The sequence below is a fragment of the Rhinatrema bivittatum genome, chromosome 18 (assembly GCF_901001135.1).
Source record: "Rhinatrema bivittatum chromosome 18, aRhiBiv1.1, whole genome shotgun sequence".
NCBI classification, from domain to species: Eukaryota; Metazoa; Chordata; class Amphibia; order Gymnophiona; family Rhinatrematidae; genus Rhinatrema; species Rhinatrema bivittatum.
The window spans coordinates 52,148,849-52,165,893 of record NC_042632.1 but is presented as its reverse complement, the minus strand read 5'-3'; the positions used below and the strand labels follow the sequence as shown (position 1 = coordinate 52,165,893).

Below are 17,045 nucleotides of genomic sequence, written 5' to 3'. Positions count from 1 at the left end.
GGCTTCATACGCCATGTCTGAGAAGCCCTGCTCTACACGGCAATCCAGGGGAAGGCTCCAATGAGCACGCTTTACTTCATTAAAACTGACCCTATTACCTTCAGCAACTGGAAGTTTTGCCATCAGAAATACAACTATTTGAACCTGAAGACATTCCTTAATCTGAAATTGCGGTACATATCAAGTCATGCTGCAAAATATTCTTCTTGCACTTAATTGCATTAATTAGAGTGCACGGAAAAAAAATAAACCGTACCATGCTGCTGCACTAGCCATGTCATAAAACACTGTATTGTGATAAAGTCGCAAGTAACATGTCACTACGGCAACTCTTTGGGAAACGTTCAAGGCAGGCATCTTACTGGTAATAAAAGCAGTTTTTGGTCCAGGGGATAAGGGAGACAGGAAGGGAAGGGGAAACCTGTTTGCGGCAGTCTATACTGCCCTCTAGCTAAAGCAGATGGATTTAATTCAGCCACACTATACTCTTATCTGAAAAAAGCCTGCATTACACCATATCCAAGGGGAATGACTTTACTAACCAAGGCACGTTATATGATCATATACAGTAATGAAGTTAGGTTTCTCAGCATCCATCCAGTCATGGCTGCATGGGATATCCCTTTTCCAGGCACATTTACAGATTTACAGGTTTGCACAAAAAAAAAAAAAAACCAGTGCTCCAGTCATGCTTGCGAGAGCTCCAACCCAGTTTCAGAAGCTTTCATACTTACGGTAGAAGACATATTCAGTGTAACTGGACCAAGTCTTGTCATCTGTATACTGATTGACAAAAGAAGCTGTCACTGAGGAATTGCAGGCCACCATGTGGAATCCACATTCTGATAACATGTCAAAAGCCCTTTCCAGGTGCTTGAACTTGAGATAAAACCTGGAGGTGTACCTGTCTGGGGCTCTATCTGGGTCTCTACTTTCATTCAAAGTTTCACCAAAGACCTCTTTAGTGAGGGCAATTCTTCCACAAACCAGAATCCTTGGGACCCTCCTGAATTTGGCATCTGCTTGGCTCTCCCTGCCCAGGGTGCATGAACCCCTGTACCCAACGGTGATGAAGCCCCATTTCCTGTCAGACGGGAGCAGAGACGCCGGGGGGCAGACTCTGGTGTCACTCCCTTGAGAGACCTCTTCGTAATCACTATGGCAGTAGTCATCAGGGCTCTGCTTGACCTCGTCGGGGGCCAGAAGCTTGACCAAGTCCGGCAGCTGGAAATACTCAGCCTCGCGCTTCAGCCTTCCTTTCTCCGGAAAGTGATCTGGGAGGACCACCTGCTTGTCCCTGAGGAAGTCTAGTACATAACGGAAAAGAAATCCATCCCGGTCAATGAAGAACCTGCCCTTGGCATCCTTGGCCAAGTCGTTAGCTGTATCTCTCTTTGGGGTGAACATTTTCCAGAGGAGGGAGTGAGGGACGCCTATTAAGGTGGAATGTCGAGTGAAATAAACTTGACCACCAACGTTCAATTCCACAACGTCAGGAAGGGAATGCGAAAGAGCACCTTGCTCCCTAGAAGGGGGAAAAGTCCTGCAGTTGCCACTTAGAGCCATTGGTGCTTTTCTCCAAAAACAAACAAACAAAAAAAAAAAAAAAAAGCAATCACCAGGGAGCTGCAATCCTCACATGAAACAGCAAAATAAGGTTCCCGAGCCACACCCCTGGCATAGGATCCCGATATCTTGGAGACTCACCCTCAGCTTCCAAATGAAAACAATCGTCCAGGAAAGAGAGGGGACTCCGGTGCTGAGCAACCAGCTTAAGTGCACGGGGAGAGGAAGTGCATGGTCAAATTCATCCTTTCCAGCTGGACTCTTGCAGCCGAGCTCAGGCTAATCCCACACTCGCTCGGAGATCTGTTGGGGGGAAAAAAAAAATCCAAAAGTACGTCTTATTTACCCAGGAAGCTGAAAAGTTAAAAATGACAGAGCACTCTTTAGCTCCATACCTCACATTTTCTGAATGTGAATCAAAATGTCACATTGAATCACTGGCTTTTTTTTTTTTTGGTTTTTACATCAAAATTAGCACAGCACAATCTTTACAGGTCTGGGTTGAACAAAACACAAGCCAGCTAATGTAATCAAAGGTTTACCCACGGCCATGGTTAGAGCTGTGAATCCTGCTCGGTGATCAGACTTCGGGCTTGTTCACCGAAAAAACAACCCTTTTCACTTAACTTTTACCCTAAAACAGACCCTTTTCTGCTGAATCCTATTCAGTCACTTATTGAGGATGGAGAAGATGAGGCTTACCTGAGCTGCACAGTCATTACACAGGAGAGTAATTCTGCAAAGGGGAAGACAAAACAACCCAGTCCAGTTTATATGAAATCCAAGAAAAGAAAAAGGAATGTATTTAAAAAAAAAAAAACAAAAAAAAACCCGTGGTTTTAAAAATATCCTTTCGTCAGATAAGCCAATCATTCGGAGTGCCATAAAAGTTAGGTAACGCAAAGGAAAATCATTGCTCTCCAACGGCTGGAGGGGGTGGCAGAACGGGAAGGAAAGAAGTTGTCAGACTCCTTAAAAAAAAATAATAAACGGGAGAGACTTTCTTACATGCCACGCAGGCTGCGCGGAGTCGGAAGGCGGCAGGTGCTTCCAGCGAGATGCCAGCCTGCTGGCACCCTGCGCGCAATCAAAAGCAGCCAGCTTCCCATGCCTGCAGGAAGGGGACGGAGCTGGCGGCAGTCGAGGCCCCCCTTCCCCCCTCCCCCCACCCGGGAGCTGCTTGCTCTGGCCAGCGGGCAGGGTGCTTAACGCGGCTCCCAGTGCGCTTGGCAGAGAGAGAGACGCGCTGTTATTATTTCAGCAGTGCGGGGAAGGAACCATCCAGGGGAATAGAACTATTACATCATCTTAAAGGAGACGCGCCGAGCGCTGGTCCAGCCTGGCTTTCTCCTCCTCTTACCCGGCCTCCTAAAGGACAAGCGGACGAAGAACATTTGGCCCATGCTGTGAAACAAAAAAGCGGCCGGGAAGCAGTTTAAAAGGGAGCATCCCGTGACTTGCTGTATGCAGGTTTTTATCCTGCTGTGCTCCCTGTGTCCTCTGGTGTGGTCGTTCAGCCTATGAAGTTTCTCCGAAATCCTTAGGTACTAAGATGAACAGGCACTGACTGTATCCGTACACGCAGACCAGTGGAGATTATCGGAAGATCAAAGTTATTTCCTTTACCAATTGCTGCTATAAATAAACGGTGCAGCATCAGCAGAATTATCCCTCGGTAAAAGGAAGGAATTAGAAAAAAAAAAACAAAAAAACTGTGAGAATTTCATAGCGCTTTCCTCAAAGCAGCAATGCCAAAAAAAGAAAAGAAAAAGGAATTTTTCTGAACAATTTCACTGACATTTAAAATGATTTCCTTTTCTTAAAAAAAAAAAATATAGTTTTATTAATAGGATAGGGATTTAGCCCCTGTCTTGTTCCCGTTCTGGGCACACAGAGCAGGCCACTGACCATGCAAGGTCCCGTGACCTCCCGGGGGTTCCCATACAACTTTGGGTGTGGGGAATGTTCAGTCTTACAAGGATATAAACTTGTAGATTTTAGAAGCCCTACGCACATCAAAGCCGGGAGATACACGCGGGTCTCGGGCTGGCATGCGTCGCACAGATTTTTAAGAAGCGCTCGTGTACGCGGGAATCTCCCGGTATGTGCACAAACCCAAAAGTTAGAAAAGGGGGCAGGGCGTGAGCGTGTCGGGGAAGACAGAGAGATGTGCGCGTGAACATTAACGCGCACAAGCGTGCGCCATGTGTCCCCGCCATGTAACTTTACTTCTGTTAATGCTGGCATGGAAGTCAAAAAATAAAAAAATCACGGCTTGTCAGCGGGGTTTTAAGAGTTGGGTCTAACAGGGGAGAAGGGAGCCTTTAAAACCAGGGGGGTTAGGAAGTCCTATTCCTACACTCAGTGAACTGGGAAAAGGGTAAGAGCCTTGGCATGCACCCAGAAGAACATAAGAACATGCCATACTGGGTCAGACCAAGAGCCCATCAAGCCCAGCATCCTGCATCCTACAGTGGCCAATCCAGGCCATAAGAACCTGGCAAGTACCCAAACATTAACGCCCATATTGTAAAAGCACGGCGAGCATTAAAACTGGGGGTGATGCACGTGGCCAAGCCCTGCGATCGCTGAGCCCATTTTAGAAAGGGCCCAGGAATGCGCCAAAGTGCTGGGCGATTAAAAAGGGGAGGGCCAGGGGGGCGGGGTCCGGGTGGAGAGGGGCGGGGCAGCCAGCGTGTGTAACTTACTTGTGCTCCGAAAAAAACAAATAAGTTAAAAAACAAAAAAAAAAAAATAGAAAAAATGAAAGTTAGGGTTAGTTTAGGGGTCGGGGAGGAGAGGGGTAAAGGGAGGAAAGATAGATAGGGGTAAAGGAAAATTCCCTCCCAGTCCGCTCCTTAAATGGAGTGGAGTGGGAGGAAACTGGACAAAAGCCCGATTGCAGGTTACAAAATCCCCCCCCTGCGCACGAATCCTGACCCGCCCGCACATGTGCAAACAGATTTTAAAATCCTGCGCACATGTGCTCATGACCATTGGATTTTATAACATGCGCAAATTGTTATAAAATTGGCGCATCCATGTGCATGCACTGGGAACCGCGCATGCAAGTTTTTAAAAAAAATTTACCCCAAATGAATGGATCCTAAGCTACAAATCCTTGTTGATTAATAGCAGTTTATGGACTTCTGCTCTAGGAACTTATCCAAACCATTTTTAAACCTGGTTACATTAATTGTCTTAAGCACATCCTCAAGTAATGAATTCCAGAGCTTAATTATGTGTTGAGTGAAAAAGGATTTTCTCCAATTTGTTTTACGTGAGCTCCTACTCTTCCTCTCTAAAACTAAGTCGAAAGAATGGCCTAAGAAACAAAAAATCCAATGCAAAAAAATCCCTTTTTCAAAAATTAAAAGATCAAAAAGTTCTTAATAAAAAGTATCCCCCATCAGAGTAAGCTCTCTGCAGTTAAATTAAAAAACTTGTATCAACTTTGGATCTTATAAAATGCCTCCCACTTACGGGTAAATGAGGCATTTGGGCACTCATGTACGCGCATACATCAGACATCGTAATAAACGTGCATATGAGTGCGTATGTTATAAAATCGCTGCATCCATGTGAGCGAGCCAGCATACACGCGCACATGTGAGTGAGCCAGCATACACGCGCACATGTGAGCGAGCCAGCATACACGCGCACATGTGCGCACACGCATGGATCTTAAAATTCACCTCGAGGGCTGTTATCCATGTGACCTGGAGAAGTCACATTTGAGGAAAAGTGTACAAAAAGCATTTCTGACTTAAAGGCAGTTTTATAACTGTGCCTAATTGGGTACCTTTTACACGCAGACTTTACCCCAAATTTTCAGTGAGCTTATGCACGTTTGTTTAGAAAATTCACGGGTAATTAGCCGGAGGGTGTTACTTGTGCAGGTTAACTTACATGAGTGCTTTTTAAACTCAAAAAGTATGTGCTTAAGTCCTAACTCCACTTCGAATCTGTGCCGGCCCTTGGAATTGTCGGTTCATGTAAATGTTTGCACAGAACCAGGCTCTGCATCTCCTTCTACACTCACAGAACCCTAAGATATTTACGCACATGGGAGGTAACTTTCCAAAGCAATATATGCACGCTAATGAGCTTTTTGAGCAGTACCAGGGAGGTTGTTCACCTACTTTTGCACACACTTGAAAGAAGCATTCCATGGGGGAGAGGGCAAACCTTTTACGAGCACACTTTTGATTTTCAAAAGTGTGCGCATAAATGTATGCATACACATTTAACACCACCCTCAAGCAGGCGTAAATATGTGTGCACAGATACCAAGCAAGGGTACAACATGCGTCCGTGTGTACTTTCTACATATGGACTTTGCAGGCTGTTATAAAATTACCCTGAATGAAACATGCTTTATCCGTCTGAATAGCTTTGCAAATCAGAACCAAAATCCACCTATCCAAAACATGCTGGAGGTGGTGTACATAATGTACAGCAGCAAATACAATAAACTAAACAATAAACACAGAAAAATAAATATAATAGAAATGCATGACTACAAAGTAAACACACCAAAAATCATCAGACAGAACAATAAAATAATATACTAAACAGACACTACTTTAAAACAGGTTAATATAATAAAAAATAACAAAATTAGATAAATATACTAAAACAATAAGCTAAAAACATAAAGAGCTGTGATAAAAAATAAAACAAGTATAAAAACCAACAATCACCTTGAGCTAAGAAGAAAAAGTCTTAAAATAAAGCCTTGAAACTTCAGAATGACATTGCCAGATTATAGCAGCAAAAGGTCAGACAGCTGCCTACATTAAATAAAGCTAGGAGGCCAGTCTTACATATCGCTGAATGTAGAGCTAAAGATGCACAAGCTTTACAGTATTTTTTAAAATTTAGATAATCTCCCAACAACCTGATCTCATTGGGGCAGATTTTCAAAGGCTACGCGCGTAACCCAAGAAAATCTGCCCTGCACGCGCCGAGCCTATTTTGCATAGGCTCAGCGGCACGCGCAAGCCCCGGGACGTGCGTATGTCCCGGGGCTTTCGAAAACGGGCAGATCGGGGGCAGGGCCAGGGGCATGGCGGCGGTATGGGGACCGGGAGCGTGGAGGCGGGCTGGGGGCGGTTCCAAGTCCTCCGGCACAGCGGCCGTGCCGGAGGTTTGTGTGCTGGCAGCTGGCCGGCAGGCATAACTCCATCAAATAAGGTAGGGGGGATTTAGGTAGGGCCAGGGGGGTGGGTTAGATAGGGGAAGGGAGGGAAAGGTGGGGGGGATCCAAAAAAAAGTTCCCTCCAAGGCCGCTCCGAAATTGGAGCGGCCTTGGAGGGAATGGGGAAAGCCATCGGGGTTCCCCTTGGGCTTGGCGCGTGCAAGATGCACAAGTGTGCACCCCCTTGCTCGCACCGACCCTGGATTTTATAACATGCGCGCGGCTGCGTGCGCATAATATATATATTATACATTATATAGTGAGACACAGAGTAGTGCTTCTCTACAGAGTGGCAGTTCTCTCTGTAGTTTCTCCAAATCAAGGTCAATAGGGCATTTATAAGGTTCCCATGGCCAGAACTGCAAGCAGGCAAGGCAGCAAAGGATTCTGGGTGAGCCATAGTCTCCATGTTGGTTTCAAACTCAGGCACACATATCAAAGAGATGGGGAATGAGCGTGGTCTGTGAGGGGCATGGGAGTTCCTGGATTTCACAATTAAACTAGCGAGTACATACTTACACCACAAGCACCCGCCAAGGTCCCCTGCTGCGTAACTTTCCTTCTGCTATGGACGGCATGTAAGTCAGAAAACAAAAAAAAGTAAAGAAGTGAGCAGGGTTTTAAAGGCTGGGGTTAACAGGGTGAAAGGGAGGGTATTTAACGAGGGGGTTTTGGAAGTCCTATCCCTTGCCTGGGTAAATTGGAAATGAGCTGGGAAAACCAGTGGTTACATTGGCGCACATGTCTACTAAACATAGAAACATAGACATGAAGGCAGAAAATGACCACCCAGCCTGCCCAGGAGGCTTATGGCAGTATCCACTACTGCCCCAAAAAAGTCACCCCCATACTTACCAGTCTCCCAAACCGTCAAAGTCAGGGCCCTTGTTGGTTGCTGTCTGAGTCCAATTTCCAGTTACCTCTTGCCGTTGAAGCAGAGAGCAATGAAAAAAGGGGCGTGGTTAGAGAAATTTTAATATTTTCACATCACAGGCTGAGAAATACCCAGACAAGCATTTCCAAGTTTTGGGCTGCTCTGAGAGAGAAAACTCTATTTAAAATCCCCCCCACTTACGCGGTAGAAACAACATTTGTACGCACAGGCACGCGTACTTACTTAAAATTGTGTGCACGTTCAGCCAGTTTTATACCATGTGCGCATATACGCGCGTATGTCATAAAACGGCTGCGTCCCTGAGTGCGAGCCGGCAAACACACGCATGCACGTGCGCCTGCATGGCTGTTTAAAAGTTACTGTCTTTAAGTTTACCCACACATCGGGCTGGCAATTTTGTAAAAGACCGTTTCTCCTTTATGGTGCACTTTCAGCTGCGCTTCTTTCATGCGTGCATCTTAGGGTGTTTAAAGAACAATGAAATATTTTCTACCGACCCTCCTGTTTTTAAGGTTTTGGACCAATATTTGCCTGCTGCATTCAGAATATTTTCCTCTTATTTTTCGCAACAAAACGTATACTGGGATGTTATCAGTTTTTTCTGTTACTATCTGCTCAAAGGTCGATTTATAATGAAATTAGTAAGTATACACAGAATGCAAGAGTTCTTTCTGTGGATATTAGCTGCTAGTTTGAGAGTACATTATAATTGTGAATATTTTTTATTTAATTTAGGTTTTTAAAATGTTTATCTTTATCTTTGTAAATTCTGTTATTTGTATTTTATGCTGTGTGTAACGTCACCACCCAGAGCTCATTTTGTTTGGAGGGGCGGATTTCTAAATGTGAGAAAGAAAGAAAGAAAGAAATACAAATAAACTATTAGCCATAGTAAGGGCAATTATCAGAAGTTATTCACCCATGTGAATAGCACTTAATCTGTGAAAAAGGGATATTTTACAACTGCCCACCTGTATGCAGGTAAGAGTAAACAAGTAGTTCCACAGCCCACATTTTGGCGGAGGTGTTCCCAGGGCAGAATTAGGCCGGAGGAGGCAAGACCATGCATAGTTTTGCATTTCAGGGTAATTTTCAAAGGAAAATGTAAATTTAGCATACTATTATAGCAATTTTCAAAAGCCCATTTGGCCATGTTAACATGGGTAAAACCTATTGACAATTCAATAGCATACATTGTAGGATAGTAGAGACTCAACATTTCACATAGCATATATTTCATTTCTAAATTTACAAAAATACAATCCTGTTTCATAATCCAATCTGATAAAAACCTCAGTTGAGTTGCTACATGGTATAGTTTCATACCTGGCAGACTGATTCCCCCTAAGCTTCACAGGTTTATATAACACAATACATAATCCTGGTATTTTCCTCTTTCTATATGAAAGACAACAATTTCTTATGCAGGGAGCGTTTTTTAAAGCTGCCCAGTACCCATATCGATGCAGAGCCTGCGAGTACTCTTACTGGCAACCTTAGGTTTGTGTGTTTAAGTTCTTCTGAAAATTATCACACACACACCCCAGCCAGACGTGCAAATAACTGTCCCTCCCATCCCGAAGCCTCAACCATTAAAGGAAAACCCCTCTCTGCTGGACCTGTCCATAACCCCCTTTCCAACCAGAAGCCCCGATCATTAAATAAAGCTTCTCCCAAGACCCACATATAACCCATCAACTCAAAACCCAATTATTAAATGAAACCCCCACCCTTCTCATGGATTTGCCCATAACCCCCTCCCCACCAAAAAACCCTCAAGACTTTCCTATAACCTCCTCAACCAAAGTCCCCTGAGGCTCCCCTCCTCCCTCGATGTCTCAACTCAACAGCCCGACCCCCCATTCTCCCAGCGCATCTGCCCTCTCCTCCCCCCTTATCAAGCATTTCCTTTCCTCACTTTTGAAATTAGAGCAAATCTCTCAAAGGGTCCTGAAGAGGAGGTGAGGCTGTAATTAAGAAACTTATGGGCCGATTCAGTAAAGTCCGCGGGAGAGCGGGCAAACACCCGCTCTCCCGGCGCGCGCGATTCAGTATTTAAATTAGGTCCGGCGGTAGAAACGGGCAAAAGGAGGCGCTAGGGACACTAGCGCGTCCCTAGCGCCTCCTTTTTGACAGGAGCGGCGGCTGTCAGCGGGTTTGACAACCGACGCTCAATTTTGCCGGCATCGGTTCTCAAGCCCCCTGACAGCTACAGGCTCGGAAACCAGACGCCGGCAAAATTGAGCGTCCGGTTTTCGACCCGACAGCCGCGGGCCGACTTCAAATTTTTTTTAATTTTTTTTTCTTTACTTTTTTTACCCTTCGGGACCTCCGACTTAATATCGCCATGATATTAAGTCGGAGGGTGCACAGAAAAGCAGTTTTTACTGCTTTTCTGTGCACTTTCCCGGTGCCCGAAGAAATTAGCGCCTACCTATGGGTCTAAGATGTCAGATTTCCAGGTCTAAGATGTCAGATGAAACCGCAACGTCGTAAAGCGAATCATCATTTCCTGTTTTTGGAAGATTTCTTCAGGGCAGTGAAGTGCAGTGATTAGAAGAAACTCTTATTAGGTGAGACACTGAACCGGGTACCAGCAGCTCAGCCAGAATGCAATGCTTACATCTGTAACCTTATCAGTAGATATGAAGAGCCCTGGAAACGTGCAGGTCTATCTGGGAATCTGCCCTGGGGCTTCAGAGAAAGACACCTGCAGATTTGCCTGTGGGAATATGTAGATTTCCATGCTCACCGGACAGACAGGCCACTTAGACCAGCAGTACCATCAGCAGGAACTTTGCTTGCTGACTTTATTTCTAAATTCTAGGTCTCTTGTTATTTAGCACCCTTACTGCACCATCTAGTGGCTCCAGCGCATCTTCTCAAAACCAATGTTATAAACTCTGCAAAATAATTTATTTGTGCCACGATCTTTTTTTTTCAGTGCTGTTCCGGTGGTTATAACTCGTTGAAAGGTTCAAAAGGTTTTCTCCTGCTGCCTCCACAGTTATACTTCAAAGGCTCTTAATTTCTAAAGGGTTATACATTTTTTGTGCCGCAGGCATCAGCCGTAGACAAACCTTCAGCGAAAACATCCACAAAATAATGTAGCTGCCAAGGTGCAGAACTGTACTTAGAAACAAGCTGTGCAGAATCATATAACTATTTCTTCCTTGATTTTCAAAGCATCTCTGTATCTAACAGTTTGCCGTTCTCATGCAGCACTGATTTGAAAAATGGATTTACTATTAATCTTTACTGTGATGGTCTCAAATACCGCTAATACTGATTAATCTATTCTAAGCAGTGTACATCCATAATCACTCTCAAAAGGGTGATTTCTACATATGATTATTATTATTATTATATTTTAAAAAGCGCGTAGGGACGAGCACAAACATTTTTTCCCAGAAAAGGGGCGTGGCATGGGTGCAGTCTCAGCGGGGCACGGGGGTTCATAGATTTCTCAATGAAATCTGCACGTATTTACGTGCTCGTGCGTGCGACGGGGTCCCCTACTATGGCAACTTTACTTCTGCTATGGATGGGCGTGTAAGTCCTGAGACAAAGAAAACTAAAGAGATTAGCGGGGTTTTAAGGGATGGAGGCAAGCAGGGTAGGCCGGTTAACTAGGAGGGGTGAGGAGGTTCTAACCTTTCCCTGGGCGAACTGGGAATGAACTGGGGGGAACTGGTAACTGCACCGCCGCGTGTGTCTACCAAATTCCACGCAATTACGCGGTAGAGGCAGCATTTGCACCCACATGTGCGTGTCTATAGAAAATTGTGCGCACAGGTATGCTCGTACAGAGCTATTTTATACCATGCGCATATATCCGCACATATGTTATAAAATGGCCACGTCCATTGGCGCGAGCCGGCGTTCGCATGCGCACGTGCACCCGCATGGCTGTTTCAAAGTTACCATCCCGCACTTACACCGTTTAAAATAAAAACGTAAAGTTTACCTCCTTTTACCCGCGTGCTAAATAGGGATTCCAAAGGGGTGGAGTGGGGGGCGGGGGCAGCACCAGGATTTACGCACGTGCTATCGATTTTAGGGAACGCGCGTGTAAATCCACGATTTCGGAGCGGCTTTGGAGGGAACGGGGAAAGCCATCGGGCCTACCCTAGGGCTTGGCACGCATGCAAGGTGCACAAGTGTGCACCCCCTCGCGCGCGCTGACCCCGGATTTTATAACGTACGCGCGGCAGCGCGCGCATGTTATAAAATCGGGTGTACATTTGCGCGCGCAAATGTACCCCGCGCGTGCAAAATTTAAAATCGGCCCCATAGGTTTTAGCCTATGCGGTCTGCCTGAAAATTACCCTCCTGGTCAGGTGAATTTACATGTAAATGAAGCATGTTATCGTAGCAATTTTCAAAAGCCAATTAGCCATTTTAAGTGCACTTAACACGGGTAAAACCTATGCACAATTCAGTTGCATATATTGTAGCAATTTTCAAAAGCTCACTTACACGAGTAAAGTGCATTTACACGCGTAAAACCCAATTTTAAATGGTTTTCAAAATCAGGCCCTATGTATTGCAAAACAAGGCCAATCAGTGGAATCCTGGATTTAATTGCCACTTTCCAAACCTACGCTGAGTACAGTAGGTCGGTGCCTGTCCCAGACCAATTACAATCTCTGATGCTGACACAATAGAGGGTAAAATGACTTTCCCAAGGTCACAAGGAGCATCGACGGGAGAAGCAGAATTTGAACCCTGGCTTCCATAGCTCGAAGCTTGCTGCTCTGACCTTCACTCATCACGGGCTGCTCACTGTATACAAGGCATCTCCAACAGAAGAAAACAGACATATGAAATCAGAGATTCTAAATGTATTTACAAAGCAATTTTGTATATAAAAAAAACCTGAATAAAGGCTTTTTATGCTATTACCACTACTCTTTTGCTGTTTGGTTGATAAGTTTAAGTGCAATCTGGCATGATTGTATGTGCAGACAGTCAAAACACATTAGTAAAGGTTTTAGCAAACTGACAAAATGAAAAAAAAAAGTATATTTTACAGCAAATTCAAGAAAAAAATCCATTGTGGACATTTTTCTGTCTTTTACAATGCGCAAAGAGTTACATTATTTGGCCTTTTGAAAACTGAAGTCTTAGCTTTTTTCAGATGAATGAATGTTAGCATTATGGCGATTTTTTGTGGGGGTGTTCTTTTTTTTATATTTAATTGCTGTTTTCGTTTTATTTTTTGGTTGTGGTTTTATTTTTATGATTTTGTACACCATCATAAGCATTCTTTCTGACTGTAAAGGCAGCATGGAAAACTTTTTAAATAAACAAATAAAACTGAATATTCAAAACAAAAATTATTTGAAAAATGTGTATTTCCACCTCCTGGAAAATCCCAAATAGGGAAAATCAAGGCCTCCGTCTTGCTGTGCTAGCCCTACAGCCACAGTGGTTGTTTTTGCAGCTGACTGGGCGTTGATGAACAGTTATTTCACTTTTTTCTCATCTGATAAAGAAATTTAACATTTGCAAAAGAAAAAAAAAATGTCGTAAAAAACCCCCAAGACGTTCAGCACAGCACTAAAGGATCCTACCTCCCGGGACATGAACAAGCATACATCTGTGACCTGCGCATATGTGTGGATTAAAAGAAAACCCCTGGGATGTTCTGAAAATTTGTTGTGGTTAGAACACCAAACAAACAGGTGAATTTTCAAAGGCATTACGCATGTAAGGAGAACAAACTATTGTAGCAATTTTCAAAAGCCATTTATCCAGGTAAAGCGCACTTACATGTGAATATCCTATGGATAATTCAATGGTATACATTGTAGCAATTATCAAAAGCCCACTTTCACAGGTAAAGTGCATTTACACGTGCAAATGCTTTTTAAACTCAGGCCCTTAACATGGGTAAAACCTATTGACAATTCAATGGTATATATTGTAGCAATTATCAAAAGCCCACTTTCACAGGTAAAGTGCATTTACACGTGCAAATCCCAGTTCTAAGCATGTAAATGCTTTTGAAAATCAGGCCCAAAAGTTATTAGGGAGACACAGACACATACACACAGTGATCTGATAAGCCTTCTTTTCATTTGCAAAGCAAAAAATCAAGACTTCGGGTAATTTTTCAACAGGTGCTCACCCGGCAGAAGTGTGTGCACTTCTCAGTCCGTACAAGTCGAGCCGCGTTTTTAAACCCAACACAAGGGGCCTGCGCACGTTGTATGTAGAGATCGACTCATTATGCAGGCTAAAGGTGCACACATACACTTATACCAGTTAAAACAAAGGTGCAAGGTAGGCGCCGTTAGCCAACCCACACGCATTTCTTTAAATTCTTGGGGCAATTTTTAAATCGTCTGCAAGCTAATTCTGAACAAGAGAACACGGATGCAGGGCATGAAATCCCGGGCATGCTTTCCCTCCCCTTTTTCCTCAGGAGTAAAAATATGCATGGGTACTCCGGCGACACAGGGGGGGAGGGGAAACTCAGGTCACGTGACTTTTTCCCTGTCAACAGAGAAGAGAATATGCAAGTCCAGGCCGCACTTATTTGTCGTCTCAGTAGCAGACCCGTCACCTTTGACCAGTTCTAAATTCCACCTGGCCCATAAACTAATTGCTAATAAACCTGTTATAAAACTCAATCCTCCTATCAACATGGTCCTGCCGCACTGGGAACTTGGCTCCCGATGTTGCTGCATGTGTGCAGTCCCTGCAAAGGCATTGCTGTCATGCCAGATGTGCTGCTCCATTCCCTCAGTGACACCAGAAGCCACGTGCTCCCCACCGGGATAGCAGCGCCACATTTCAGGTGCAACATTTAAAAACATGTTTAAGAAGAAATGATTTATTTTCCCCCCATATCACAGCCTCCCTCTGGTCAGCGAGAAGAGAGATTTTTAATAGCGTAAAGGCCCTTTAAGAGACGTGTTCCAGCATATCTGCAAAGTTAGCTTGTGGTGTGATATTGAGAGAGCATTAATCTCACAGTCTGCTTTTTACCGGCGGATTCTGCGCCAACCTTCAAAAGGAAAATGGGCGTGCTCATTCCTCTCACGCTTGACATCACTGCAAATCACCTGGGACCTTTGCACCTGCTTTGTGTGGAGGAGGATATTTCATGGAAAGTAGGGTGCCTAGACGTGAAAATACAACCTACGCATATTGGGGTAGATTTTAAGACAAGCGCGCACAGGGTACATTTGTGCGCGCTACCCGGCGCACACAAATGTACACTCGATTTTATAACATGCGCGAGCTTGTTATAAAATCTGGGGTTGGCACACGCAAGGGGGTGCACACTTGTGCCCCTTGTGCGTGCCGAGCCCTAGGGGAGGCCCGATGGCTTTCCCCGTTCCCTCCAAGGAAGGGAACTTTTCTTCCGCTCCCCCCCCCCCCCCGCCCACCTTCCCCTCCCTTCCCCTATATAACCCACCCCCCAGCCCTACCTAAATCCCCCCCCCCTCACCTTCTTAAACTTTTTACGCCTGCCTCTGTCAGGAGTGCCTTGGGCGGGCCATCCCCCGGCACAGCCGCTGCGCCGGAGGCCTAGGTCCCGCCTCCGGATCGGCGCCAGGCCCCCGCCCCCTTCCCACCCCTTTTTCAAAGCCCTGGGACATACGCGCATCCCGGGGCGCGCGCAGGGGCAGGTTTTCAGAGTTACGCGCATAACCCTTTGAAAATCTACCCCATTATTTTCCAAGGTCACCCAAAATGCACACCCTCTTCCCCCAACCCCCAATGCGGCAAAAAGCATCCACACATTTAGGCGGAGGGAAGGAGGGGTAGTTGCTATTCAATCTGCATAAATGACATTGAAAATTGACTTCCCCTCGATAGCATTACATGAGAGGGGGGGGCGATGAAAATCTCTGCAAACAGCACGCAACTGCCTCTGACAGGACTCACTCCCCTTCAGGTCCTATTACCGCTGGAATGTATAGGGGCTGCCTGGGCTCCTTTGCAGCGCGCAAACAGAGGCTGCCTGGGATTTCGCACTTACCAGCTCTCACACAAGCAACCTACAGGCTTTTATGCAAAAGACAAATGGATGCGGTGACTTTAACAGCGCGAAGGAAATAACTTGCCTAGTCAGCGCATGCAAGAATCAAAGCTTAAATCTCTCTGAAAGTGCAACTTGACCTACTGGGAGGCTATTTCTGGAAGCGAAGATAGGAAATAATGTGACAAATTCTATTGATTGTTTGAAAAGGTAGGTGACTGAACAGGAATATGCTCATGGGTAGTCTGTGCTTTGTAACACATTTACAAATGATTAAAACGTCCTTATTGAGGCCTTAGTCACCTGGGTAGGATGAATGCAGCACACACACGTGACTCATTACCTGCACTGATGTATTCCAGGCAGCTGGCAAGTATTTTAATGAGATGTTCTGCTTCCAAACGCTGGAAGGTTGGTTTCCCTCTTTTTTTTTTTCTTTTGCAGCTAAGAAGATTTGAGAGGGGGAATCCGCACTCCCGATTACTGTAAGCAGACTGTCAGATTATTGAAACCACCCTTTATAAAAGCAATACTAGGCAAACGTTTTGCACTGAAAAAGAACAAGGTACGTAAGTACCTTCAGCAGATTGGTTAAAGGTCCATCAAACATCAATCAGGTCATTTCTGAATGATCGGGATGTTTTTCCAGCCTCTTGTAACAGAGATAAAGCAGTCACTTTGATTAGTGGTGGTGAAGGGAGAAAGGAGAAATAATCAGGGGGGACGCTACACACATCTCAGTTGTTTTCCTGTATGAAACAGATATTAGAGCTGAAATGAGAGATCAGATTCCTCCTGCCAGCCTGTACCCCTGCACTGACACAGAGAGAGCGACCATGCACCCTCAACAAGATAAAACTGCAGGGATTGTGTGCAAGCAGTAACTATGGCTGCCTTTTGCTCTCTCTTAGATACAGGTGTCCAGCAAACATGTAGAACAGTCAGATTCTTTGCTGAAAATTGTTGATTCTAGGATGCATTTATATGTTTGCCTGTCCCAAAGATACTGCATAGCCAATATCAACTTTAGTATTTACAGGAGTCTTTATACGGGCAATTCTCAGCCATTTCCATGGGTAATTGATGTCAAACATCTCAATATTTCTCCCCACCAATCCTTCTAAAAGTATGTGTAGTGTACACTGTGGAACCAACTTTTATCCTCTTTATGGGGAGGTGTTGCTGGGGCATGTTGTGGGCAAGATTAGGAAATAACATCTAAAAAAATCTTCCCACACAAAAATCAGGGGCAAAAGTGTGTCTGTACTTGGAACAAGCAGCAATTTTCAAAGGGAGAGTAAGCACATAACTTTCCCTTTGAAATGTGGTGCAAAGTCCACGGGTACTTTGTGGTCACCTGGAGAATTGCTCCCCCAAGAGGAAAACTT

General features: G+C 44.9%; 1 protein-coding gene across 1 annotated transcript in view; it reads right to left on the bottom strand.

The window, feature by feature from the left end:
- The window catches only part of KCTD16 (potassium channel tetramerization domain containing 16), a 141,736-nt gene extending 139,379 nt beyond the window's left edge, over positions 1 to 2,357 (bottom strand). Inside the window, exons 1-2 of the mRNA XM_029584100.1 lie at positions 2,269 to 2,357; positions 735 to 1,869 (exon numbers count right to left, since the gene is read on the bottom strand). Of these exons, the coding sequence (XP_029439960.1) occupies positions 735 to 1,566 (832 nt within the window). The 5' untranslated portion in view covers positions 1,567 to 1,869; positions 2,269 to 2,357. The remainder of the gene's footprint in view (positions 1 to 734; positions 1,870 to 2,268) is intronic.
- Between the last annotated feature and the right edge of the window lie 14,688 nt (positions 2,358 to 17,045).